This window comes from Diabrotica virgifera, chromosome 1 (genome assembly GCF_917563875.1).
Source record: "Diabrotica virgifera virgifera chromosome 1, PGI_DIABVI_V3a".
In the NCBI taxonomy this organism is placed as follows: domain Eukaryota; kingdom Metazoa; phylum Arthropoda; class Insecta; order Coleoptera; family Chrysomelidae; genus Diabrotica; species Diabrotica virgifera.
The window spans coordinates 307,156,416-307,184,293 of record NC_065443.1 but is presented as its reverse complement, the minus strand read 5'-3'; the positions used below and the strand labels follow the sequence as shown (position 1 = coordinate 307,184,293).

General features: G+C 35.1%; 1 protein-coding gene across 4 annotated transcripts in view; it reads left to right on the top strand.

The window, feature by feature from the left end:
• Positions 1 to 27,878, top strand: part of LOC126886001 (acyl-CoA Delta(11) desaturase-like) — a 150,335-nt gene that overhangs the window by 49,063 nt on the left and 73,394 nt on the right. The window contains exons 2-3 of one of the 4 annotated variants that reach the window (XM_050652840.1): positions 7,698 to 7,923; positions 11,404 to 11,740. The exons of the other annotated variants lie outside the window; for them this stretch is intronic. Of the exons in view, the coding sequence (XP_050508797.1) occupies positions 7,704 to 7,923; positions 11,404 to 11,740 (557 nt within the window). The 5' untranslated portion in view covers positions 7,698 to 7,703. The remainder of the gene's footprint in view (positions 1 to 7,697; positions 7,924 to 11,403; positions 11,741 to 27,878) is intronic. 4 annotated transcript variants of the gene reach the window in all.

Below are 27,878 nucleotides of genomic sequence, written 5' to 3'. Positions count from 1 at the left end.
ACCTTTAGCAAAAATAAATTTTTTCGGGTTCAAAAATTGCAATTTTTCGATTTTAGGTTCAACCGCGTTTATCTCGAAAACTATGCATCCTACGAAAAAACTTGTCAGAACAGTTTTTGCTTAGAATGACCCAAAAAATACAAAAAAAATGTTTTGTTTTGCGAGAAATCGCTGTTATGTAATTCCTCAAGTTCTTTGTTTATAACAATCTTATCGACATCCGGATCAACTGTTACCCAACAAATTCGTGTTCTACGGGTCAAGATACATAAAAAAATCTTGGGTAAGACCATCTGAATAAAGGAGGCCGTTGTACCCCCTTGGCGACAGGACTATGAATATCTACCTAAAAAAAATTGGCATTTGTACTGTAGTCAGGATTTCTGTACCTAAACATAGATTTATTACGAATTTCATTTTCATGGGAAACAACTTTTCACACTTTTTTTATGTATGACAACAGTAGATTACTTCTCATAGGTACTTACATTGTTAAAATTTGTGGTGGCTCCAATTTCGATGTTCTCATAATTTTGGCACGGCTTTTAATGGACTTTTTCTTGGAATTATTCGCTTTATTTGTCGTTTGATTAACTTTTCCCATTTCGTTAAACTATTGATAATATGTTAAAAATAAAATATCCTCCTAAATGTTTATACTCCCATTAGAATTCGAAATGTTTTTACGTAAAATATACTTACCTACCTACATAGAACTGAACTAAAACACAATTAACAACAATCTATTATTTCAAACAGGCCAACAACTAATACAACAACAAAAATATAATAAATAACTATCAATAAACACTATTTTCCTATGAAACAACTATAACGAATTCTTAAATTAACACACTACTGCACTGGACTGATATCAATAAAGATGACAGAACAAATTAGAGAAAATCTGACGCAGGTTTGTCAAAATGACACTGATAATTTCTCTATGTTGCCTAATTAGTTATTTAGTTATAATATGTTCGATTTCTTGTTAGAAATAAAAAATTTTAGTAGTTCCAAGATTACACAAAATCTAGGCATGCGATAAAAAAGTTTATTTAAAGAAAGTTTATTATTTTTTTCTTCTTAATGGCGGTACAGGCTCCTTTTTTCAATATTTTATTTAGTTATAGAGTAATTTCCACGTACTAACATATTTCTAAAATTGGGCTCTGTACCGCCATTCTTTATTATATTACGAATATGTGTGCCAAATATCTCGACAAAATATTCAAAATTAGAGCCGCAATATTGGAACGCGTTTGCTGCTACCTGTTGCTCGCTACTGTAGCCTCTTAAGTTCACGTCTTAAATCAATTATTTATCAAATACATTATATATCAATAATATTTAATCAATAACTCAACATATTCCCGATGCAATGTCAAATATTTAAAATTCTCACTGATTGTCAGTGTCTGACTGACAATATATGCTGACAATATTATATTCGGCTGAGTGCGTTGTAAGACAAAGATAGATTTGGAAAATATTACCACGGCATTGTGTTTATTTTTTTCGAATCCTGAAAAAACCAATAAATATTTTTGAAAAATTTAAACGCAGAATGAAAGACTAAATTATTACCGAGGGCCGAAAGTCCCTTAGAATAAATAAAAAGTTTATTTTAAATGATATATTTGAAATTAAAAATCACACTAAATTTTCTCTTAGTTTTTCACCCCTGTAACTTATTAAAATAAACATTATAGAAGTTCTCAGGGACTTTCGGCCTCGCTAATAACGTGATCTTTCATTCTGCGTTTACATTTTTCAAAAATACTTATTAGTTTTCTCAGGATTTGAAAAAAATGAATCCCCATTTGAATAGCATTGCAGCCGAAAATACGTACCGATCCTCTTAACGCGCTTTTTGATAATGCGTGATTACAACTACATACATTTTACTTGAGACCGTTCACATTCCAACGCGCGTTTTAATTACCTAAAACGGACCTAGAAATGGTCTTTTTTTTCTTAACGTGCTCTATCAAGTCCCCTTGACGTCGGCGATTAACATGGCGAAAGTATTTCTGTCTTAAACTAAAAGGGAGGTTCCCTAGGTTGGCTGTATACCATATAGTTAAAAAACTCTAACAAGAAGTAAAACCACTTCTATGTAAATTGGTATATTTATTAAAACTTAAAAATCCCAATGGATTGAATAAAAATGTCCAATTCAGAACGTTTTCAGACCTATCGGTCCATCATCAGTGAATGTGCATACTTGCTAAATAGCCCCAGAACCAAACAATGGTTGAATTTAAAATTCAATTTACATTATTTAAAAATAATATTAAACAGGCTAAACGCCGATGTTACAGGATATTGCCTATGGGAACATGGTGAAACCCTACCAAAACCTCAATCAACCATCTTAGGCCAACTTTGACTATAAAGTGAAACGTAAAAGTAAAGTATTCACTTTATAGTCAAAGTTGGCCTAAGATGGTTGATTGAGGTTTTGGTAGGGTTTCACCATGTTCCCATAGGCAATATCCTGTAACATCGGCGTTTAGCCTGTTTAATATTATTTTTAAATAATGTAAATTGAATTTTAAATTCAACCATTGTTTGGTTCTGGGGCTATTTAGCAAGTATGCACATTCACTGATGATGGACCGATAGGTCTGAAAACGTTCTGAATTGGACATTTTTATTCAATCCATTGGGATTTTTAAGTTTTAATAAATATACCAATTTACATAGAAGTGGTTTTACTTCTTGTTAGAGTTTTTTATTTCTGTCTTCTAAATAGTTGCTCTGCTTTCTTTATTCCTGTCCACTCCCTGATATTCTTTAACTAAGAGGCCTATTTTCTACCAATTCCGCTGCGTCCTTCGATTTTACCCATTATAATAAGTTAAAGAATATTGGACATCTTGGATTATTAAGGCACCCTAATATATGTCTGTGTAGATATTGGCATTGAATCCGACCCGGGCCGACCGTCACATGTAACACCGTTGCCGTATCCTCTATTTTTTCATACTATCACGTTACAATTTTTTGTGATATTATATTTGTGTGTGAAATGGATAATTTTTGTGTATTTTAGGTATGTTCTAATATGTTATGTATATATAGGTTTTTACTTGATTATTTTAAATCATTGTGACGTTTAACTTGCTAGAAACCTTGTAATATTGTGTACCTAATGTGTTAAAAGTAAGTAGTTTTGAAACACCAATTAAGTAAAGTTTATTATGTTGTTGTTTTCACCAATTTTGAAAAAATGTGAAAACATTGAATTGTCCATGTCCGTCTGTCCGTCCGTCCGTCTTGTCTGTCTGTTTGCAAACTCAACTCCTTCGTCATTATACCAGGTAGAATGACAAATGAGGTGTCAAATGAAAGCTTATCCAAGGATGGTACTAAAGGTGAGAAATTTAACCTAGGCCGTCTGTCCGTCTGTCTGTCCGCCCACGTATATGATTCCTTCGTCACTGTACCAGGTAGAATGACAAATGAGGTGTCAAATGAAAGCTTATAATCCAAGGATGGTACTAAAGATAAGAAGTTTGACATAGGCTGTCTGTCCGCCTGTCCGTCCGACCTGGTATAGTGACGGAGGAGTTATATTCGCGGACAGACAGACAGACGGACAGACAACCTAGGTCTAATTTCTCACCTTTACTAATATCCTTGGATTATAAACTTTCAGTTGACACCTCATTTGTCATTCTACCTGGTATAGTGACGGATGAGTTATACTCGCGGTCGGACGGACAGACGGACAGACAGCCTATGTCAAACTTCTCATCTTTAGTACCATCCTTTTATTATAAGCTTTCATTTGACACCTCATTTGTCATTCTACCTGCTATAGTGACGGATGAGTTATATTCGTGGTTGGACGGACAGGCGGACACACAGCCTATGTCAAATTTCTCACCTTTAGTACCATCCTTGTATTATAAGCTTTCATTTGACACCTCATTTGTCATTCTACCTGGTATAGTGACGAAGGAGTTCTATTCGCGGTCGGACGGACAGATAGCCTATGTCAAATTTCTCACCTTTAGTACGATCCTTGGATTATAAGCTTTAATTTGATACCTCATTTATCATTATACCTAGTATAATGACGGAGAAGTAAATGTTATTATTCTATTATTCTTGTAGGTATGTTTAACATTGATTGAAATTATGAAAGAAATATATAGAAAATAGCATGGCAACACTGTAATGCACAAACATAAAAATGCAGCCACATTCAGCTGTGCCAGCTGTGCGTTACATAGGGTGCTTTAAAATCCAAGATGTCCAGAATATTATACCGGTCTTCCCTTACTACGTGTCCAAAATAGGCCATCTTTCTACATTTGATAATATTAAGCAACTCGCTAGCAGCATTGGCTATCTTAAGGACAGCCACATTTGTCAGCATAGCCTTCCGTGGTATTTTTAGTGTACGTCTGTGCAGCCACATTTCAAAGGCCTAAAAACGATTATTAGTGGATATTTTTAATAAAAAAAAAAAACAGTAAAATCCTGTATAAAAAGTATATTTAAAAATTCTCAAAAGGGTCACATCAAAATCACATAACTAGTTTTCGACTGGTTTACCAGTCATCATCAGTGCTTACGTGCAATACACATGCTAACCACCAAGATAGTATTTAACAAAAATATTAGGGTCAAAGCCCAGTAAAAGAAGTCCGTCAAGGAAACATTGGTTTAAAAAGCTACATAAAGTATGGATGTTTAAAATATTTAGATAATCTGCCCCAGGTAACATCTGAGATGTGGATTTGACTTGTTTACATGTTGAATGTATGACGGCAAGTATGACTTGTTTAAAATATTTAGATAATCTGCCCCAGGTAACATCTGAGATGTGGATTTGATTTGTTTACATGTTGAATGTATGACGGCAAGTATGACTTGTTTAAAATATTTAGATAATCTGCCCCAGGTAACATCTGAGATGTGGATTTGACTTGTTTACATGTTGAATGTATGACGGCAAGTATGACTTGTTTAAAATATTTAGATAATCTGCCCCAGGTAACATCTGAGATGTGGATTTGATTTGTTTACATGTTGAATGTATGACTTGCCGTCATACATTCATCATGTAAACATCATACATGTAAACATCATACATGTAAACATTATACATGTAAACATCATACATGTAAACAAGTCAAATCCACATCTCAGATGTTAACTGGGGCAGATTAGCTAAATATTTTAAACATCTATACTTTATGTAGGTTTTTAAACCAATGTTTCCTTGACGGACTTCTTTTACTGGGCTTTGACCCTAATATTTTTGTTAGATACTATCTTGGTGGTTAGCACGTACATTGCACGTAAGCACTGATGATGACTGGTAAACCAGTCGAAAACTAGTTATGTGATTTTGATTTGGCCCTTTTGAGGGTTTTTAAGTATACCTTTTATACAGAATTTTACTGTTTTTTTTTGTATTACATTGTATACAGCCAACCACAGGAAAACTTTTTCCTTGTGAATTTTTGATATTTTCAATCTCCAGGGTTAGACACCGTATAAGAGGACTGACCAAATGTAACATTTAATCACACACTTTTGAAGTTGAAATTGCAAGTTATCATTACAGAAGAATGACCTCATTTTCAAAAATGTTGTGCGGGATTTCTCGATTCTACATTTTAACTTTTATCTGGATCTAGTTGTTCAGTAATATGGCATCCAAGATATTTAGCACTGGGCACTTTTTGAATTATATGACCAACGGCTAATCACCATGCATTTTGTTTTGAACAGTTTATATTTAGGCCAAACTCTCTTCCCACTGTGTCTATGGCGTTTAAAAGGCATTGTAATCCATTCATGTCATCACTTAAATAGCTTTATCGTCTGCATATCTGATTGTATTTATCATAATTCCAGTAACTTTCATACCCCATTCCAAATTATGCAACGATTCTTTAAATATTCTATCTGAATATAAATTGAACAACAATGGTGACAGTATACAACCCTGTCTGATGCCTCTTTGTATTTTATATAGGAAACGGTCTACAGTTTCAAAACTATACTATAGATGATTATGAAGTAAATAATTGAAATTTTAGAATTTGCCTAGTAATTCATGTATACAGGTTGTAACAAAAATACAGGTCATAAATTAAATCACATATTCTGGGACCAGAAATAGTTCGATTGAACCTAACTTACCTTAGTACAAGTGTGCACATAAAAAAAGTTATAGCCTAAAAAGTTAAGTTACAAATGAAAATCGATTTTTTCCAATATATCGAAAACTATTATAGATTTTTTATTGGAAATGGACATCAGGCATTCTTATGACAGGAACTTCTTAAAAAAATTATAGTGAAATTTGTATGTATGTATATATCGGTTTTAGAACGTCTTTCGACGTTGTCCGATGCCTAACTTCCACGTCCTTCTATTATCCCATTGGCCATCTCTAAGATCCCTTGTACTCATTGCTTTGGTTACCCCTTTTTTCCATGTCTTTTTGAGTCTTCCTCGTTTTTTGCGGTTTGGTGGTACCCAGTGCATGATCTTTTTGGGCAATCTTGTGTCTTCCATTCTTTGAACATGACCATACCAAATCAACTGTTTCCTCTCAATGTCTGTTGTTAAGTAACCATCTATTCCAGTTCATCGTCTTACTTCCTCATTTCGAACTATTTCCTTACGGGATATACCTAACGATCTTCTAAACACATCCATTTCTACAGCTTCTAATTTTTTCCTGTTGTTCTCGGTTATTCTCCAAGTTTCTGCTCCGTAAAGTAGGCTGCTTTTAATAAGTGTTTCATAGATATTGTATTTTCGCTGTATTCCTATTTCGGAGCTCCAAAGTATTCCATTTAGGTAGCCAATTGTTCTTCTAGCTTGAAATTTTTTTATTGTGAAATTTGTGCACTCCATAAATATTTTATGGGAGTTTTGTTCCCTTAAACCCCCTTACCCCAAACTTTTGTGTACGTTTCAATTCAATTATTATTGTGGGACCATTAGTTAAACACAATGTTTTTAAAACTTTTTTATCTCTTAGTACTTTTTCGATAAGCCAGTGTTCATACAAATATTTTGAATATTTGTCAAATCCACCACATATCTGTATATTATGTTAAGTATGATTATAGGGACCTGTTAGTTAATGATCTGAAAATTTATTTATAATTTACATTTAAATTAACCATAATAATAATTTAATTGGAACGTACGCAAACATTTGGGGGGTTTAAAGGAACAATCTCCCATAAAATTTTTATGTAAATATATTAAAAAAGACGCCGCATCTCGATAAAAACTGGCTTATCGAAAAAATATTGAGAGGCCAAAAAGTTTTAAAAACATTGTGTTTAACTAATGGTATCACAAGAATAATTTAATCGGAACGTACACAAAAGTTTGTTGGGGTTTAAGAGAGCAAAACCCCATAAAATTTTTATGGGGTGTACAAATTTCACTGTAATTTTATTTTAAGATGCTCCTGCCATAAGAATGCCGCATGTCCATTTTCAATAAAAAAATCTCTAATAGTTTTCGATATATTGAAAAAAATCGATTTTCATTTTGTACCTTCAAAGGGCTGTAACTTTTTTATGTGCACATTTTTGTACTAAGGTAAGTTAGGTTCAATCGAACTATTTTTGGTCCTACAATGTATGATTTAATTTATGACCTTTATTTTTGTTACACCCTGTATAATAGATTTTACTTTATTTTAGGTAACAATGCCACCATTACGAGATGACCCAGTCCTTCATCACCGAGAAATACCAACCAACAATGTGTCTGCGCAATTACCAGAAAAACAGAAAAAAAGAAATGGTTACTTTGAACAAGATTTAGTACTACCAAATGTTAGTGTATATATTATTCTGCACGCATTAACAATTTATGGATTTTATAGAATAACTACTACTGAAGTTAAGGGGTCAGCCATATTATTCAGTAAGTTTGAGCAGCAAAATACCTTATTTAAGGTTATTAAATAAATAATCTTAATAGTCCAATCAACAGCCATTTTCTCATGGAATTTTGAGAATCAAGGTCGATTTCCTTGAAAATTTGGATTTAGGTACTAATTATAACTTTAAAATCTACCCTACGCCGAATCGGGCTTTTGTCCTGGGGTGAAAACAACCCATATAGTGGATGAAAATATTTTTCAATCAAAATAACTAAGGAAGTCCATAGATTGACCAATTCTGGGTAAATTTTATTCTTTAGAATTTTTTTGCAAAGTTGATACTTTCCAAGTTATTAGCGATTGAAACTATGCATTTTTCATTGAAACAACTCACGTTTTATAACTGTTTTTCATGAATAACTTAAAAAATTCTAATTTTATGAAATAAATTATTAAACACAAAATTGTAGCTAATAAAAAAATAAAGAGATTCGCGTCCGAAAGACCGATGTAAACCCAATAACGAATAAGTTATTGCTCATTAAATGAAGGTTATTTTCGAAGAAAATCGAAATGGAACCTTCAATCTCAAATAACTCGAATGTGGTGCAATTTTTTGGGATAAATTTTAAAGTTCGGTAAAAAAATTTCAAGTAAGCTCTGATAAAAGTATATTGCATGAGAACTCACACAAAAAGAAAGTAGCTCTTTTTCAAATGTAATAATCAAATCCTCGTCATTACAATCCTAATAGAAATTAATAGTTTCCCACTTGAAATTAAATTTATTTAGGTATAATTGAAACGATCCATGCAATATGACCGGTTTGGAAAGCTTAGTTTAGAAAAAATAGTTGATTAAATCGAAAATGACATCTTTATAATGAAAAAAGTGTATTTTTCATAAATAAACCTAAAAGTATTCAAAAGATGAAAAAATGTTTCAAATGTTAATTGTAGGATTTCTTTTACTGAAAAATTTGATTTTTTTGTTTTTGGATCATCAATACTTTATTTAAAAAATGCACTTTTTTAAATTATAAATATGTCATTTTCGATTTAATCAACTATTTTTTCTTAACAACTCATTCCATACCGGTCAAATCACATGAATCGTATCAATTTTATCTAAATAAAGTTAATTTCAAATGGGAAGCTATTCATATCTATTAGGATTGTATAGGGCTTTTCATTCACAGTCATTTGTTTCGAGCTTCTGTCATGTGTCACATAATATTAATATATCTACGTCATACGTTATTGGTATATACCAATGATACAAACCAAAGACGTATGACGTAGATATAGTAATAATATATGACACATGACAGAAGCTCGAAACAAACGACAATCGATGAAAAGCCCTATTGACGAGGGTTTAATTGTTACATTTCAAAAAGGAAAAAGCAGAGAGCGACTTTATTTTCGTCATAAGTCAGTCAGTTCTTATGCAAATATCTTTTGTTAAAGCTTATTTGAAAGGATTTTCCTAAGTTTTCTCAAAAAACTGCACCACATTCGAGTTATTTGAGATTAAAAGTTCTCCATTTCGAGGTTATTCGAAAATAACCATCCTTTAAAGAGCAATAGCTCAGTCGTTATTAGATTTACAAAGGTCTTTCCGACGCAAATCTCTTTGTTTTTTTATTAGCCACAATTTTGATTTTGGCGATTTTTTCTATAAAATAAAATTTTTTAAGTTATTCATGAAACACGGTTATAAAACGTGCGTTTTTTCAATGAAAAATGCAAAGTTTCAGTCGCTAATAACTTGGAAAATATCAATTTTCCAAAAATAAAATATAGAACAAAATTTACTCAGAATTGGTAACTCTATCGATTTTTGTAGTTACTTTGGTTGAAAAAAATTTTCATTCCCTAGGTGGGGTTGTTTTCAACCCAGGGCAAAAGCCCGGTACCATTTGATTTCGCATGTCATCTTCAGAGTCCCAGTAAAAATCTCGATAAGGTAATTCGACCTATCCCGATAAAATGAGAATAGCAATGCAACATTTCATTTCATCCAGCGTGATGGTAGGATCAACGCAGCAGAGGACGACCACCAACACGCTGGATGGACGACATTAAACGAATATCCAAGAAATGGCAACAAGAAGCACAGAACCGTGAAGAGTGGCGAAGAATGGGAGAGACCTATGTCCAGCAGTGGACAGAAGAGGTTGTATGATGATGATGATGATGATGGTAGGATTTGAGTCGGTCAAGAACATTGCATTTATTTGATTCATCAAAAATGGACTGAATTATATCACCATCCAAAAATTTTTCAAAAACTTCAACAGGTAATAAGCTTTTGAATCGTGCTTCATTTTGTTTTGGAAATTGTCTTGCACGAAGAACTAAATCTCCATTTATCCAAGTTACCTTGGTTCTGCCTGGTTGTTCAGGTATCTCGTCTCCTTCAAACTGCTCTTGTTCTGTATGAAATCGTACTTCAACAGGGGCTGTTAGCTGTTGCCTGTTAAGATTGTCAACAATATCTCCATTATCCTCTTCACCTGAGTCTTCATCCGTGAGAATATTTGATTCGGGATGCTCTATAAAAATATCTTGAATATTAATCTCATCATCATAAACAATATTCAAGGCCTATCCTAACGTAAACCCTCGCCTGGAGCAAATAAACAGTAAATTAACATTAGCACCCATAACTGACTAGCGTTACCATAAGGTAACGCTCTACAAAATAGTGTTAATTACGAAGATGGTAATTTTAACATCAAAATAATCTAAAATAGATCGAAATTGATCTATTGGTTATGATATATTACCAATATTTTGACAATTATGATTAAAATAAAATATTTCTAACAGTTACTCTAGACGGCGGTCCACTGGTTGAGAGTCCATTTTATACCACAAACTTCAACACACTAAGGTCCGCTTTCTTATTCGGAGTTCAACTCCAGTTCAGCGCGATAACCGAGTTCAAGGCGTGAAGTGCTGTTGTACGTTGGACGCACTTCATGCCTTAAACTCGGTGATGGCGCTGAACTTCTGTGAACTCCGAACGAGCAAGCGGACCTAATTCAACTAATATTTAGTAATTTAATTTTGAAGAATCCAGTTAAACCACCACTTGCACTAAATATTCGACAGTAAAATACCACAACCGTTATAGTGAATTTCCAGCAAGCCTCAATAATAGGTTTGTTCTAGCATCAGCTTCCAACGGTTTGAAACCATCAGCGAATAGTCGACCAGCGCGAGTAGAGGGGATAGCACTGGTGACTGTATTATGTTCTCTCACTGACCAACTCTTTGCAGACGATTTCTGACTAGTTTGACTGTTTGCTAGAACAAACCTAATATGAACGTATTTAGAGATGGGAGCAACTGTTACCATATGGTAACGCTAGCCGTTCATGGGTTAAAAACCTCCAAGAAGCTAGTTCAGCCGAAATCCATGAGAGGTCGTCATTGTGACTTAACATCGCGAATGCCTTTATAATTTTAATAGTTATTCAATTGTTATTTAATCTATGTTTTTCTGTTTTTCAGGTACTTTTATTGGCATGTTGGCAATATTAGGGGTCACAGCTGGAGCCCATCGTCTTTGGGCTCATAGAACTTACAAAGCAAAACTGCCATTACGAGTATTTTTAATGTTGTTGCAGACAGCGGCCCTTCAGAATGATCTTTTCATTTGGGTTAGAGATCACAGAATGCACCACAAATATACAGACACCAATGCTGATCCTCACAACTCGAACAGAGGATTCTTCTTTTGTCATGTTGGATGGCTATTAATGAAAAAACACCCGGACGTCATAAACAAAGGAAAGAATATTGACATGAGCGATGTTGCAAATGACCCTGTAGTGAAATTTCAGAGAAAGTATGTAAGGAATGCAATTGTGAAAAAGTTTAATTTTTACTTACAAATTTCGATATTGGGTTGTTGAATGGTTTAGATTGGGTTCGTATTTAGCCCACATACGGCCCACATTCTCTCTAAGGGGAAAATTTACTCATCCCAGATACCTAGGGTATCAAAATGATTGAGCTCTGGTGGGACTCTTTGCGTGTTATCGAGCCCTAGGTGACTTGATATGCCAGAGTATCTCACAAAAATTTTCGTACGCATTTGGACGTCGAGAGTAGCACAGCTTTCTGCATAGTCCTGTAGAGATGTTTGTTTAGACCCAGTTTTTTATGTTTTCTATGAGTTTCTTCGGAATGACTCCAGTAGTAGTAAGAACAATAGGTATTGTTTGGGTACTTTCCATTGTCCATTGTCTCCTTATTTGTATTTCGAGATCTCCATACTTGGTCTTCTATCTTTTCGTTGTGCTTAACAGGCAGATTATTGTTGTTAGGTATCGCTAAATCTATTATAGTCTGGGCTGATTATCGGAGAATAGGCCATTTTTGGGAAAAGTTATTTACCAGCAATTTTATTGCTTGAATCGAATTATAAAATCCTATATATTAATAATATAGGTATGCAAAGTCCTCAGATAGTGTGCTACTTTTTTTATAAACAAAATGGCGCACGAAAATCGTGTTTTTTTTTCAATTATTGCTCTATAACTCCGAAGATTTTAACTTTACAACAAAAACACCAAAATAAAAATTCACCGTGATTAAATTCTACATAGAGACGTGTTTCTCCCGATCTGCTCCGACGAAAATTTTCCTCGGAATATGCGAGTTTTCCCAACAAAATCTTTAATTTTCAAATAAAGTTTTAGATAAGTAATTATCTACCAATAATTAAATAATTTGGTGACTTAAAAGCCTTTTAGGTTTAGATTATAGTTGCAGAAGCTGACGAAAATTAAACGAATATTTTAGCAACAATTCAATTGTTAATTAATAATTTACGGTAGCAATAATAACCAAAATAATTATGATACACTGATCAAGCTTTGAAATCTTATAAAGATGAGATGCCTATTTAATATTTTGTCGACAAAATATGAATTTTTTATTTTTTTGCATAATCTTTAAATGTTAAAAAAAATAGTTATAAATAAATTAACGTTTCTCAGAAAGTTTTTATTATATTATAATTTAAAAAAATAGCTAAAATGCGCATTTTAAATATCTTTAAAATAAATGCTTTAAAACTTTTTTGCAACCATTTGTAAAAAAGTTATGAAACAGCAAAATAAACATACGATTACTACTGTGTTTATAATATTTTTAATTCTTTCAAAGCGTAGAAGTGAGTTTAAGGTACAAGCTAATTATTTACAAAAAATATCGATTATCAGTTTAATAGTTATATTTTAATTAAAGATTATAAATATATTTTTTTGTAATTTACACGCGCGAAAGTAGAGTAACACAGTACTGTAGCTAAAATTTTCACTCGGAGCGACGACCGGCCGCGTGATGTACACTTTTAATAAATAATGCATGCTGCGTGTCAGTCGCTTCGAGTGAACATTTTAGCAGCTCCGACTCTGTATCAGGCCTACGTTTGCGCTAAAAATTACAAAAAAAGTATTTTTAATATTTGATTAAAATATAACCATTGCACTAATTTTCGACATTCTTTGTGAGTAATTAGGTTGTACCATAGACTAACTTTTAAGCTTTGAAACAATTAAAACAAATTATAAACAACGGAGAATTCGTATATTTATTTTGCTGTTTCATAACTTTTTTGCAAATGGTTGGAAAATTTTTTTAAAGCATTCATTTTCAAGACCTATGAAATACGCATTTTAAGTATTTCTTAAAATTAGACTATAATAAACAATTTCTGAGAACTGTTAATTTGTTTATAACAAATTTTTTTAAACATTTAAAGATTATGCAAAAAAACGAAAAATTTATATTTTTCGACAAAATATTAAATAGTCATCACACCTTTATAATCTTTCTAAGTTTAATCAATGTCTCAGAATTATTGTGGTTGTTATTGCGACTGTAAATTGTTAATTAACAATTGAATTGTTGCTAAAATATTCGTTTCATTTTCACCGGCTTCTGAATTTATAATCTATAATAAGAAAGCTTTTATTTCACCAAGCTATATAATTATTGATAAATAATTACTGGCCCAAAAAATGTATTTGAAAATTCGAGATTTTGTTGGGAAAATCCACATTTTCCGAAGAAAATTTTGGTCGGAGCGAATCGGGAAAAACATGCCTCTATGCAGAATTAAATTGGGGTGAATTTTTATTTCAGTGTTTTTGGTGTAAAGTTAAAATCTTCGGAGTTATAGAGCAATAATTGAAAAAAATACGATTTGTCGGCTTCATTTTGTTTATAAAAAAAGTAGCACACTATATGCGGACTTTACATACCTATATTAATAATATATAGGATCTTATAATTCGATTCCAGCAATAAAATTGCTGGTAAATAACCTTTCTTTGTACTTTACTAATTAGACCAGCGTATTATAACTATTTTTTGTTTCAAAATTTAAAGATTATGCAAAAAAAAGAAAAATTTATATTTTGTCGATAAAATATTAAATAAGCATCTGTCCAATATCAAATATTCAGTATTCATATCCGAAATTGGACAGTATCATTTTATCACCCAGTAGATCGAATGCATTTATTTGTTATTAAACACACACACGTAATTAATTAAATTACATACACATTTGGTCAATTATCAATAATATAATTTGGACATCAGCCAAAAGTTGCTGACATAAGATAAACAATTTACCTTAATTAGATACACAAAATCACGCGGGGCCCGTGTTTACATTGACCCAATTTAAACTTATATAAAACTAAGATCTCTTGTCTAGAAATTCAATTATTATTAATTCATTAACGCGAGTGATTGTCTTCAACGATCATCATTTAAGTCTCTACTCAAAGTACCCCGGGTCAACATCCATAGTGTAAGTCTCTACAATAAACTCTGCTACTATTATTTGGTGTTTCCATCACAACTTAAAGACCATCTACACTGAGCCAACGAAGGGGATATTGTTCATGGTCCTATCGAGAAAAAGAATACTTCAAGGAAGTTTGAGAAAGCCTATACAGTCCACACCAGCAACACCCCCAGAGAGAGACCACTAGACCCGGGAGAACGTGAGCCGATTGCAGAGCTAAGAGCAGTACCAAAGCCGAGAGCCGATTGCAGAGCAAAGAGCAGTACCATAGCCGAGAGCCGATTGCAGAGCTAAGAGCAGTACCAAAGCCGAGAGCCGATTGCAGAGCAAAGAGCAGCACCAAAGCCGAGAGCCGATTGCAGAGCTAAGAGCAGTACCATAGCCGAGAGCCGATTACAGAGCTAAGAGCAGTACCATAGCCGAGAGCCGATTGCAGAGCTAAGAGCAGCACCAAAGCCGAGAGCCGATTGCAGAGCTAAGAGCAGTACCAAAGCCGAGAGCCGATTGCAGAGCTAAGAGCAGTACCATAGCCGAGAGCCGATTGCAGAGCTAAGAGCAGTACCAAAGCCGAGAGCCGATTGCAGAGCTAAGAGCAGTACCAAAGCCGAGAGCCGATTGCAGAGCTAAGAGCAGTACCAAAGCCGAGAGCCGATTGCAGAGCTAAGAGCAGTACCATAGCCGAGAGCCGATTGCAGAGCTAAGAGCAGTACCAAAGCCGAGAGCCGATTGCAGAGCTAAGAGCAGTACCAAAGCCGAGAGCCGATTGCAGAGCTAAGAGCAGTACCATAGCCGAGAGCCGATTGCAGAGCCTACCAGAAGCAAGGGACCCTAGACGTCTAAGAAAACAAAAAAAAAAAACCGTAAGCTTTTGAATAATTACAAAATCTTCCAACTATTACAATCGTACAATTTAACAAGTTTGTATTTTTATTATAATTCAACAATCTCCACTCTATCAATAGTAAAATAATGTACTTTAGAATGTATACCATATAAATAATACAGAGACAAAAATATATTTGAAAAATAATTTGAAAAAAAGAAACGTTCATAAACATATAGCTTGCTTTAATTTCAATTAAATACTTTATTTCGAAAAAATTAAAATACTACGTAACTTATAGAACGATAAAAGTCCACTCTATGTAATAATTTCAGTTAAATTTTCACTATTTTAGAAAATGAAAATATTTTACCTATTTGTGTAAAAATTAATCACATAGATATCTAATTGCCAAATTTGAATAAGAGTCCAGTATTAATATTACATATATCATTTACAGATCTTTTATAAATACAAAGGTTCATTAAATTATCCAACCAAAGAATTTCAATTTAGCGATAGTGAAATCGTAATACTATTCAGTTTATTTACAAACAGAAATCACTTAGTCAGGCAAGCGACCTACGGTAACGTTGAAAAATTGCAAACTTGACAAGGGCATACAATTACATTTTTATTTATATACATTCTGGCTTACGAGAGAGCGTGATAGTACAGGTATAGTAAATAAATATAATTGTTAATAAGCAGATATTTTTTTATTGTGTGAATTTGATGGCCTTGGACTAGCCAATTAGCCAGACATTATAGGCATATTTAAGTACATTGCTTAATAAATAAAATACAAAAAACTCTAACAAGAAGTAAAACCACTTCTATGTAAATTGGTATATTTATTAAAACTTAAAAATCCCAATGGATTGAATAAAATATGTCCAATTCAGAACGTTTTCAGACCTATCGGTCCATCATCAGTGAATGTGCATACTTGCTAAATAGCCCCAGAACCAAACAATGGTTGAATTTAAAATTCGATTTACATTATTTAAAAATAATATTCAACAGGCTAAACGCCGATGTTACAGGATATTGCCTATGGGAACATGGTGAAACCCTACCAAAACCTCAATCAACCATCTTAGGCCTAGGTTGATTGAGGTTTTGGTAGGGTTTCACCATGTTCCCATAGGCAATATCCTGTAACATCGGCGTTTAGCCTGTTGAATATTATTTTTAAATAATGTAAATCGAATTTTAAATTCAACCATTGTTTGGTTCTGGGGCTATTTAGCAAGTATGCACATTCACTGATGATGGACCGATAGGTCTGAAAACGTTCTGAATTGGACATATTTTATTCAATCCATTGGGATTTTTAAGTTTTAATAAATATACCAATTTACATAGAAGTGGTTTTACTTCTTGTTAAGAGTTTTTTAACTATATGGTATACAGCCAACCTAGGGAACTTCCCTTTTAGTAAATAAAATACAGTTCATATTGTTTAATATATTTACCGCTGAATTTAAAATTTTATAAAAATAACCATGGAAAGTGTATACGTTAAGCAAGCGGAGATAGGAGCAGAATTAGCGAAACTAGTTTCAAATACTAAAAAGGATTCTCAATCTCGGAGGACTCAACAATACATCCGGGATAGGCAGGAAAAATTAGAAGAATATTGGGCAAAATTTCTGAATAACCACGAAAAGCTGCTAGAAGGAGGTATAACGAAAGAAAAATATTTTGAAACAAAATACCATGATCAGGTATTTAAGACATATATTGAGGGGAAAACCCTGTTGGAAGAATATGGAAGGGTGCTGAAAAGAGGAAAAGCACCGAAAGTAAAGGAGATACAGATAAGGAAGCAAAGAATCGAGGAATTATTACGGCCAGAAAATGAACAAGATTTGCAGGAGGATGAAGAGCTGCAGTCAGAGTTAAGAGAATACGTGGAAAAGGTGAATACACTAATAATTGAAGCAGCAGTAAATGAGGAACTAGACGCTATAGATAATGGAGAAGTAGAGAGAATAAATCAACTAAAGAGGAGAGTCAGGGAAACCTTGAAGAAAATAAGGCCAGGAATGCAACGGCCAGAAAGCACACAGAGGAGGGACGGTGTGACATTACCGCAGGTAAAAATCCCTGTGTATGAAGGCAGGTATGAAACGTGGAGAACTTTCCACGATCTGTTTACAAAAGTAATACATGAAAACGACCAGTTATCAAACGCAGAAAAAATGCAGTACCTAAAAACTCAACTAAGAGGGGAACCCAACAGAATGATACAACACTTAAACATATCCGAGGCCAACTACGAAGTGGCCTGGAACATGCTAAAAGATAGATATGAGAATCCAAGGATGATATTGTTTAAATTGATAGACAGGATGCTACTAGCACAGGAAGTAAAGGAATCTTCTGCTAGAGCATTGAAATCACTACATGACACCTTCCACGAAAGTCTGGAAGCCATAGGAGGGTTAGGAACAGACACGGAAGCGTGGAGCCCATTGGTAGCCCGAATTATCATAACGAAATGGGACAATGAAACCAGGAGGCTGTACGAAAACCACGTTGGAGACAGTAGAGAGATACCGACGTACAAATCGACACAAACATTCTTACAGCGAAGATTCCAGACACTGGAACTGCTGGAGTCAGAAAAAAGACAAGAGAAGCAAGGAGGATCTGGGAGGAAACCAAGAACACGTTGCGTGATATGCAACGGAGATCACGGAGTACCGAACTGCAGAGAATTTCAGGAACTCAATGTAAGAGACCGAAACAGGATGATAAAAGAAAAAGGATTGTGTGCAAACTGCCTAGCACATAAAAAAGAAAAACAATGTTATGTACAATATAGATGCAGACACTGTGGCGGAGACCATCACCATATGTTGCATTATGAGAAAGGAAACACAGGCAACAAAAGAAACTCCAATGAAACGAAAGGAGAACAAACACAAGAAAGAAATGGAAGAGATTCGAATAATAGAAGAAACGGGTATCAAGCTAATAGGTACAGAGGAGGAAATAATAATCCATACAACGCCAGAGAACAAAATAACGGAAGGCGAGAAAATACACAAGATACCAATGGGCATAGGAATATCAACGACCACCAAAGAGGGCAGAATTCAGTAAACTGCGCAAGCCATAAGGAAGGTGAAGCATTACTAGCGACAGCTGTTGTACGCATAAGAGATGCGAAAGGAGATTCACACATAATGAGAGCATTAATCGACCAAGGGTCACAATGCGCATTTATAACGGAACAAGCTGCGACGACGCTAGGAACAACAAGGAAGCCCATACAGGCGACCATATCCGGGATAGGCTCGTCAGGAGAAAAAACAGCCAATTGGAGTATGAAACTTTTAATCGAAACTCATTACGAAAGTGACTTCGAGATGGAAATAGAAGCACTAGTATTACCGAAGATAACAAGGAATTTACCGGAACAGGATATAACTCTACCAGACTATAACGAGAAAAATGCAATACTGGCAGATCCAAGATATTACAAGGTAGGGAAAATAGACTTACTACTAGGAGTAAAAGAATACAGTTACATATTGACAGAAGGGATGCACAGAATAAGTAATGGACTCCTGAGTCAAAACACCAAACTATGATGGATAGTTTCGGGGATAGCACGAGAGAAGGAGACTACAAAAGCAGAAGTATGCTGTATGATATCCAGACAAGAGATGGACATACAAATAAAGAAATTCTGGGAATTAGAAGAAGTAAATCAGGAAACAAGTTTATCAGTAGAAGAACAAGAATGTGAAGAAATGTATCGACAGACAGTAAAAAGAGATGAAGAAGGGAGATACGAAGTGAGAATTCCGTTTAAGGAAGACGTAACAAAGCTAGGAGAATCTAAGCAGCAGGCATTCGCCAGATTGATGCAACTAGAAACGAAGTTTGCAAAAGACAAACAGTTAGAAGCGAATTACAGACAATTCGTGGAAGATTATGAAAACCAAGGTCATATGGTAATAGCAGAAAACCAGGGAGATGGGTACTACCTACCTCATCATCCAGTGAGAAAAGGGGACAGTACTACAACGAAAATAAGAGCCGTGTTTGATGCATCAAGTAAAAGCTCATCGGCAGTAAGCCTGAATGATATTATGCACACAGGGCCGAAATTACAACAAGATTTGACAAATATACTATTACGATGGAGATCCAATAAGATAGCAAACTCAGCGGATTTGGAAAAAATGTTTAGACAAATCAGAATGGCAGAAGAAGACCAAAAATATCAAAAAATTTTGTGGAGAAAGGATACAAAGGACCCAATACAAGAATATAACTTAACGACGGTGACATACGGCACGGCCGCAGCACCATTTTTAGCGTTGAGAACAATACAGCAATTACAAGAAGACGAAGGAGCGAGGTTCCCGTTGGCATCGAAAATTGTAAAAGAAAACATGTATGTAGACGATATACTAGGAGGAGCGGAGACAGTACAGGAAGCAGAAATAGCCCAAAAGGAATTAATACAACTGTTCAGAAAAGGAGGTTTCATTCTCAGAAAATGGTTGAGCAACGAAGAAAAAATAATGGAGAACGTACCGGAGGAAATGAGGAACGTAGACTCCAAGGCATTCAAACAAGAAGAAGTACGGAAAACGTTAAGAATACACTGGTCCCCTAAAGAAGATATAATCACATTCAAAATAGGGATAACGACAGCAAAGAAAATAACGAAAAGACACGTACTGTCAGAAGTAGCAAAACTATACGACCCACTAGGGTGGATAGCACCTGTAGTAATTCAGGCGAAAATGTTCATACAGGAATTATGGGAGCAAAAAACCAGTTGGGATAAAGAATTAACTAGCAACCAACAAAGCAGGTGGAATACATACCAGGCGCAATTAGTAAATCTGGAAAAAATAACATTGCCCAGGTGGAACAACTTAAGCAAGACAAACAGAGTAGAACTACATGGATTTGCAGATGCATCTATGAAAGGATATGGAGCGGTAATCTACTCAAGGGTGTTAGGCCCAGAAATCAAAACGAATCTAATGATAGCAAAATCGAAAGTCGCACCATTGAAAGGAAAAACGACATTACCGAGGCTCGAGTTGTGTGCCGCGGTGCTATTAGCAAATTTAATGAAGAAAACCCTACAAGCATTGAATAGGGAAAACATGGAGGTATATGCATGGTCAGAATCAATGATAACCCTGGCTTGGATAAGGGGATCATCAAAAAGGTGGAAAATATTCGTCGCCAACAGAGTAGAGGAAATAAGAGGCGTTATAGGACCGAAAAATTGGCATAAGGTAGATACGAAGGAAAACCCAGCGGACATCCTCTCACGCGGAAGTACCGCATCAGAATTATTAGAAGCAGAGCTATGGTGGAAGGGACCAACTTGGCTGACTAGTAACAAAACTTTAACGCAGGAATCAGAAGAAATACCAGAGACAAATGAGGAGGAAGTCAAAACGAAAATAACGGTGCACACGACAACGATAAAGGAGGACATATGCGAGAGATTCTCAAATTTAGAAAGAATGAGAAGAGTACTTGCATACTGTAGGAGATTTGCAGACAAATGCAGAAAAAAGAAGGACAGTGGACAAAGTCAGCTGACAGTCCAAGAATTAGAGGAAACGCTATTAAAGGTGATAAAGCACACACAGCAAGCCTACTTCAAACAAGAAATAAAGAAGCTGGAGAAGAAACAGCAGTTAGACAAGAAAAATAAATTAGCGTCATTGGTACCATTCCTGGATAGACAAGGAATTCTAAGATTCACCGGAAGACTGAGACACACGAATCTAAAGTACGGAGAAAAACATCCGATAATTTTGCCAAAGGATAGTGCATTAACAAAGTTACTTATAGCAGATAGTCACGCAAAAAATCTACATAGCGGATTACAACAAACACTACAGTATATAAAAAGGAAATACTGGATAATCAACGGCAGAAGAACCGTGAAAGATCATCTAGCAAAATGTTTAAGGTGCAGGAGGTATAAAAGCCAAGCAGCACAACAATTAATGGGAGATCTACCGAAAGACAGAGTGAACCCGAGTCATCCCTTTACTAACACAGGGATAGATTATGCCGGGCCAATAAAAATAAGTACCACGAGAGGCAGAGGACAGAGGAGCTATAAGGGCTACATCTCAGTATTTGTGTGTCTGTCAACGAAGGCAGTACACCTCGAAGTAGTAAGCGATATGTCTACGGATGCATTCATCGCGGCGTTCAAGAGATTTACGGCACGCAGAGGACAATGCAACAACGTATACAGCGATAACGGAACCACATTCGTAGGAACAGCAAATTTGTTGAAAAAAGAAAATCAAAAAATAGATGACGAGATAAAACAAGGATTACTGGCACTAGGTACCCAATGGCATGTCATACCTGCATATGTACCACATTTCGGAGGACTATGGGAGAGCGCAGTGCGGATAATGAAATATCACTTGAAAAGAATCATCGGGGAAACAGTTCTAACATATGAAGAATTGAGTACGGTGCTGACACAAATAGAAGCATGTATGAACTCGAGACCATTATGTGGGTCATCAGAAGACCCTGAAGGGAAAATAGCCCTGACACCAGCTCACTTCCTTATAGGGAGAGAAATTATATCACCAAATCGGGAAGAAGAGCTTACGACTTATTTGAAGATGCCGACGAGGTGGAGATTATTGGAGAAAATAAAAAGAGACTTCTAGAAAATTTGGAAACAGGAATACCTGCACCAATTACAACAGAGAAATAGATGGCATAAGGCGCACTCTAACATAAAAGAAGAAGAAATAGTTATAATAAAAGAAGAAGATACACCTCCAGGCAGATGGCCATTAGCGAGGGTAACAGAAACACACCCTGGAGCGGAGGGACTAACCAGAGTCGTAACAGTGAGAAAGGCGAACGGGAAACTGACAAAAAGACCCATACATAAACTAATACGACTGGAAGAAGAGAAACAGGAAAAGCCGAAGAAGGCAGCAGCACTAAGATGGAAGAAAATACTAGTAGCTATAATGTTTTTAACGATGTTAAAACCCATAAAGGCAGAACCGTATAAAATATATAATCCGGAACCAGGATTTTTCACAGAAGATCTTGGAGAGGTCGTTATAGACCGGGGAACATTTCGAATAAAGGTGTTACTAGAAAAGGGAAGAATTCGAACAGAGCACCAACTAATAGGAAATATGATACAAGGAGTACGAGAACTGTGTCAGGATATAAAAATCGTGAATTGTAAGGATATAATAGGGAAGTTAGAGGAAGGACAAAGAAAGGCGGAATCAGTAAGCGAGGAGTTGACAGTAGAAATAAAAGCAAGGGAAAGAAGAGGAATATTAGGAACAATAGTAACCTCAGTATTTGGAGTCAATGACGAAGCCTACAGTAACATTGAAGCATTAGACAATAACCAAAAGGAGCTAATAAAGGGATCACAGCATCAAGCGAAGATAATGTTAGAAACAATAACATCAATCAATCACACAGAGAACAGGATAAACGAGCAAATAAACAAGTTTAATAAAGCACTAATCACAGGCCTACAAGAAATATCTAAAGGACCTAACGAAGTAGAAGACAAAGCACAGAGACTAGAAACCGAATATAGCACGTTGCGAATACAAACGATAGCGTTGCAAGTTATGGAATTCATAAACGAATATACTCAATTTTACGAGGGAATATTAAACCTTCACTATAACCACGGACACTTCATTGATATAGTGAAACCGGGTGAGATAACCAAATTGATAGAGAAAGCAGGGCAGATACTGCCACAAGGGGTCGAAATACGACGACAGCCCATTATAGAAACAGAAGTCAGTCATGACGACAGATATATAACAGTCATCGGCTATTTCATAGTGACAGGGAAAATTAAGTACAGCATGCTGAAAGTCACGGCCATACCACTTAACGTTGAGGGGTCGGTGTTGCGCACATTTGTCGCCCCAAGGAATCTACTGGTCGTAGATTATAACACACTGCACTACTTCGAATTGACCGCAGAAGATAGGGAAAGATGTTTACTGTTGACAAAGACGCAGATAGCGTGCTCACCAACGGATATAAGGAACATGGATACCCAACCAAACTGCATACTTGAAGAAATTTATGAGCGATCTAAGAATAGCACATGTCCAGTGGTAGCCAGGACAATACAGACAGCTCAATGGAGTAAGATGGGTACCCCCAACCTCTGGCTCGTTATCACGCCAGTCACGATATATATATCCATTATTTGCGATGGAAATCGGAGCGAAAGAGTACTGGAACGAGTCACATTCCTGAAACTTTCACCCAAATGTATCGCCCAAACGAAAAATATTACATTACTCCCCACTAGCAGTGGGACGGAGAGAGCGGTAACAAGCTACCTGAAGGCGCCAATCACTCCCGTGGCCCAATTGGTGGCGAGGACACCCCGCAGGTTTAACATGCCTCTAAACACCTACCTGGACATACCAGGAGGAGAGCTACGTCACGCGTTACTTGAGGAGGAAAGTCTAGAACAAGAAATGACGCATACGCAGTGGCAATCGATTCCAGAATCTAATTGGCATTATTTTGTAGCCACCGGTACCATTACTATAATGGTAATAATTGGGATACTCACGTTATGGAAATACCGTCTTGTTGTACGACTATGTCGTTCAGGGAATCCACATACTCAGACTAACGAACAAAAAGTACCTGTATTAAGTAGTAATCGGCATAACAATGTACCGTCGACTTCAAAGGCCGACATCCCACTCTCCACATTTTCATCCAATTGCCCTAATTTTAATCTAGAGATAGAGTCGGACATTGATAGCTAGAGTACGGTTGGAAGATTGTTGATTATTCTTAAACTATTTATTTATTAACATGTTTAAATTTGACTATTTTATGTAATACTTATATGTAAACTTTGAGTATTGACACTTGGGCCAGTTTTTGCCCGATTCCGCAGTATGTCCAATATCAAATATTCAGTATTCATATCCGAAATTGGACAGTATCATTTTATCACCCAGTAGATCGAATGCATTTATTTGTTATTAAACACACACACGTAATTAATTAAATTACATACACATTTGGTCAATTATCAATAATATAATTTGGACATCAGCCAAAAGTTGCTGACATAAGATAAACAATTTACCTTAATTAGATACATAAAATCACGCGGGGCCCGTGTTTACATTGACCCAATTTAAACTTATATAAAACTAAGATCTCTTGTCTAGAAATTCAATTATTATTAATTCATTAACGCGAGTGATTGTCTTCAACGATCATCATTTAAGTCTCTGCTCAAAGTACCCCGGGTCAACATCCATAGTGTAAGTCTCATCAATAAACTCTGCTACTATTATTTGGTGTTTCCATCACAACTTAAAGACCATCTACACTGAGCCAACGAAGGGATATTGTTCAGCATCTCAACTTTATAATCTTTATAAGTTTGATCAATGTATCATGATTATTTTGGTTATTATTGCGATCGTAATTTGTTAATTAACAATTGAATTGTTGCTAAAATATTCGTTTAATTTTCACCGGCTTCTGGAATTACAATCTATACCAAGAAAGTTTTGATGTCACTAAGTCATTTAATTATTGATTAATAATTACTTACCTAAAACTTTATTTGAAAATTAGAGTTTTTGTTAGGAAAACCCGCAGTTTCCGAGGAAAGTTTTCGTCGGAGCTAATCGTGAAAAACCTATCTCTATGCAGAATTTAATTGCGGTGAATTTTTATTTGAGTATTTTTGTTGTAAAGTTAAAATCTTCGGAGTTATAGAGCAATAATTGAAAAAATACGATTTGTCGGCGCCATTTTGTTTATAAAAAAAGTAGCACACTATCTGCGGACTTTGCATACCTATATTATTAATATATAGGATCTTATAATTCGATTCCAGCAATAAAATTGCTGGTAAATAACTTTTCCATGAATTTTGCTAATTAGCCCAGAGTATATGTTCATGAGTCCCTTTCCCCCTAGATATCGCGGTAACGTTCTCTCTACTACACTGTTTGCTCATCCACTGCGTGGATGAGGTTTTTGTGCCTTTGTTAGAAGTGTTATTGCTTTTCGCTGATAGCTCTTTACATCCTTTTTTGATCACTTTATAATACCAAATGAGCGTATGTATTCAATGTCTTAAACAAATTTTTACTATTAATATATAACAGATTTAGCTGTCTCACTCTTCTATTCGTACAAACTCGGAAGTTAGTTTGGTTTTCATGTATTTATGATCAATTTTCCGCGCTTGCTTTACTCGGAGATATTTATATACCCATTTTCACCCATGGCCTCGATGTTTTGGCCATCTTGCATATCGATACCTTTGGGCTAAACCTTTCCCCTGACTATATTTAGAATACGGAACTACTTGTCTAATCCAAAGTGCATACTGATATCATTTTTGAAAAAGTTTCTATAGTCTTTAGCATCTGATCTAGGTGGTTTCGACTGGAAGCCATTAATTTCAAATCATCCATATACAACAGATGACTACGCTTCGCCACACCACTATTGTCATTTGTGATACTAAAATCTGAATCAGAGTAGTTCAGTAGCTGAGATAGTGGCTTCATAGCAAGGCAGAACCAAAGTTTACTCAACGACTCCCTCTTGAAAAGCCCACGGTTAATTGGGATATCTTCAGTTTCAATATTTTTTTTACCAGATATTTGAAGATGAATTTTAGTCTTCCACTCCGACATAATATGCTTTGAAAAGGTCACTACTGTTATAATATACTTTATATATTTTCAGTATATCTATAAGCCATTAATGCGGTACTGAATCAAACGCTTTCTTTTAATCGATGAAAGCAATGAAGAGATTTCGTTTTTTGATATATATGCTTGGTAAAAATGGTTATGGATTCTATTATTAATATTTTTTTTGTGTGAGTTTTATATTTTAATTTTTTAGTGACAGGTAGCAGGCGGTTCACTAATCCTAGCTCCACTGAATCATGTTTATTAAAGATGAATGTCTTCTTCTTCTTCCTTCCTCTATGTAGGCTTTAAAGCCTGATTCTCCTTCAATATTAGCCTCCTAAATTGTTTAAATTATCGCACCATCTTTTTATTGGTCTGCCAATACTTCTTCGTCCATTTGGTGACTTATCTCGTGCTATTCGTACTATCCCATCCTCTGACATTCTACTTATATGTTCGTTCCATAGTCCAGGAACCGAAGCTTTTCACCTCGCAATTTTTACAGAATGGATCGATTTGCTTGAAAATTTGAGAATAAGTAGTGGATAGTCCAAGGATCAAAATCTATATGATACCGAAAGGCGCTTTTACCATGGGGGTGGTTGCCACCCCATTTCGGGGGTGGAAATTTATAATTATATTTTGATCACAAAAGTTGGTAAAAACATTCATTCTAAGTAAAAAACGTTCTATACATTTTTTTGATAAAATTAATAGTTTTCGATTTATTCGCTATCGAAAGTGTTAGTGTTATATCGAAAAAATCAATGCTTTTAATTGTTTTTCTGCTAATAACTCCAAAAGTTTTCGTTTTATCAAAACAACTTTACTTAATAAAAATGTACCTTTTGAAAAAATACATAAAACCGTTTTTAAAACCGAAAAAATAATTTTTCTTAGACACCCTGTGTAAATAATTATGTCAATGTTAATATTTCTGAATAGAGAATTGAACAGCCTTTCAAATGAGCTAGCACACGACCCATATTCCCTATTTAAAAATAGGGGTGGAAAAAGTGGAAGGGAGGGGGTTGACAGATGACAGTTGTATGTACCGTATAACAGTGTCCCACTTAGATCAAAAATTGACCTGTTTCGTCATTTCCTTAAAATCTAATCAATACTGCCAAATATCGAGGTGGACTGTTTTCTTTGGCCCACACTGTATAATAATAAATAATATTATTTTGTCTAGAAATTGTCCGTGGATTAGGCCTACTGGGGATACCACATAAAACGCTCATCCAGACTATACGTCATAGGTGGCGAGGAAAATGGACAAAAATAGGCTAATAACAGCATAGGAATGTTAAGATCATAATAAATTGCATTCATGAAAAAATATAGATAGAAAAGTAAGCCTAACGTTTTGTTTTTATTGTATTCCCATGAGCATTCGAGAATCCCGTCAAGTTTGAAGCGCTGTAAAACCTAGATAAATAAATAAAATAAAATAACTTTATAGTGGAAATTGTTCGTTGAAAAATTCTCAGTAGTAATTGCACAAGAGCTCTAAAATTATTGAATTTTTCCCGAGTGACACTTTGACAGTTTTAATTTCACGAGCCGAAAGCGAGTGAAATTATGTCAAAGTGTCACGAGGGCAAAAATTATA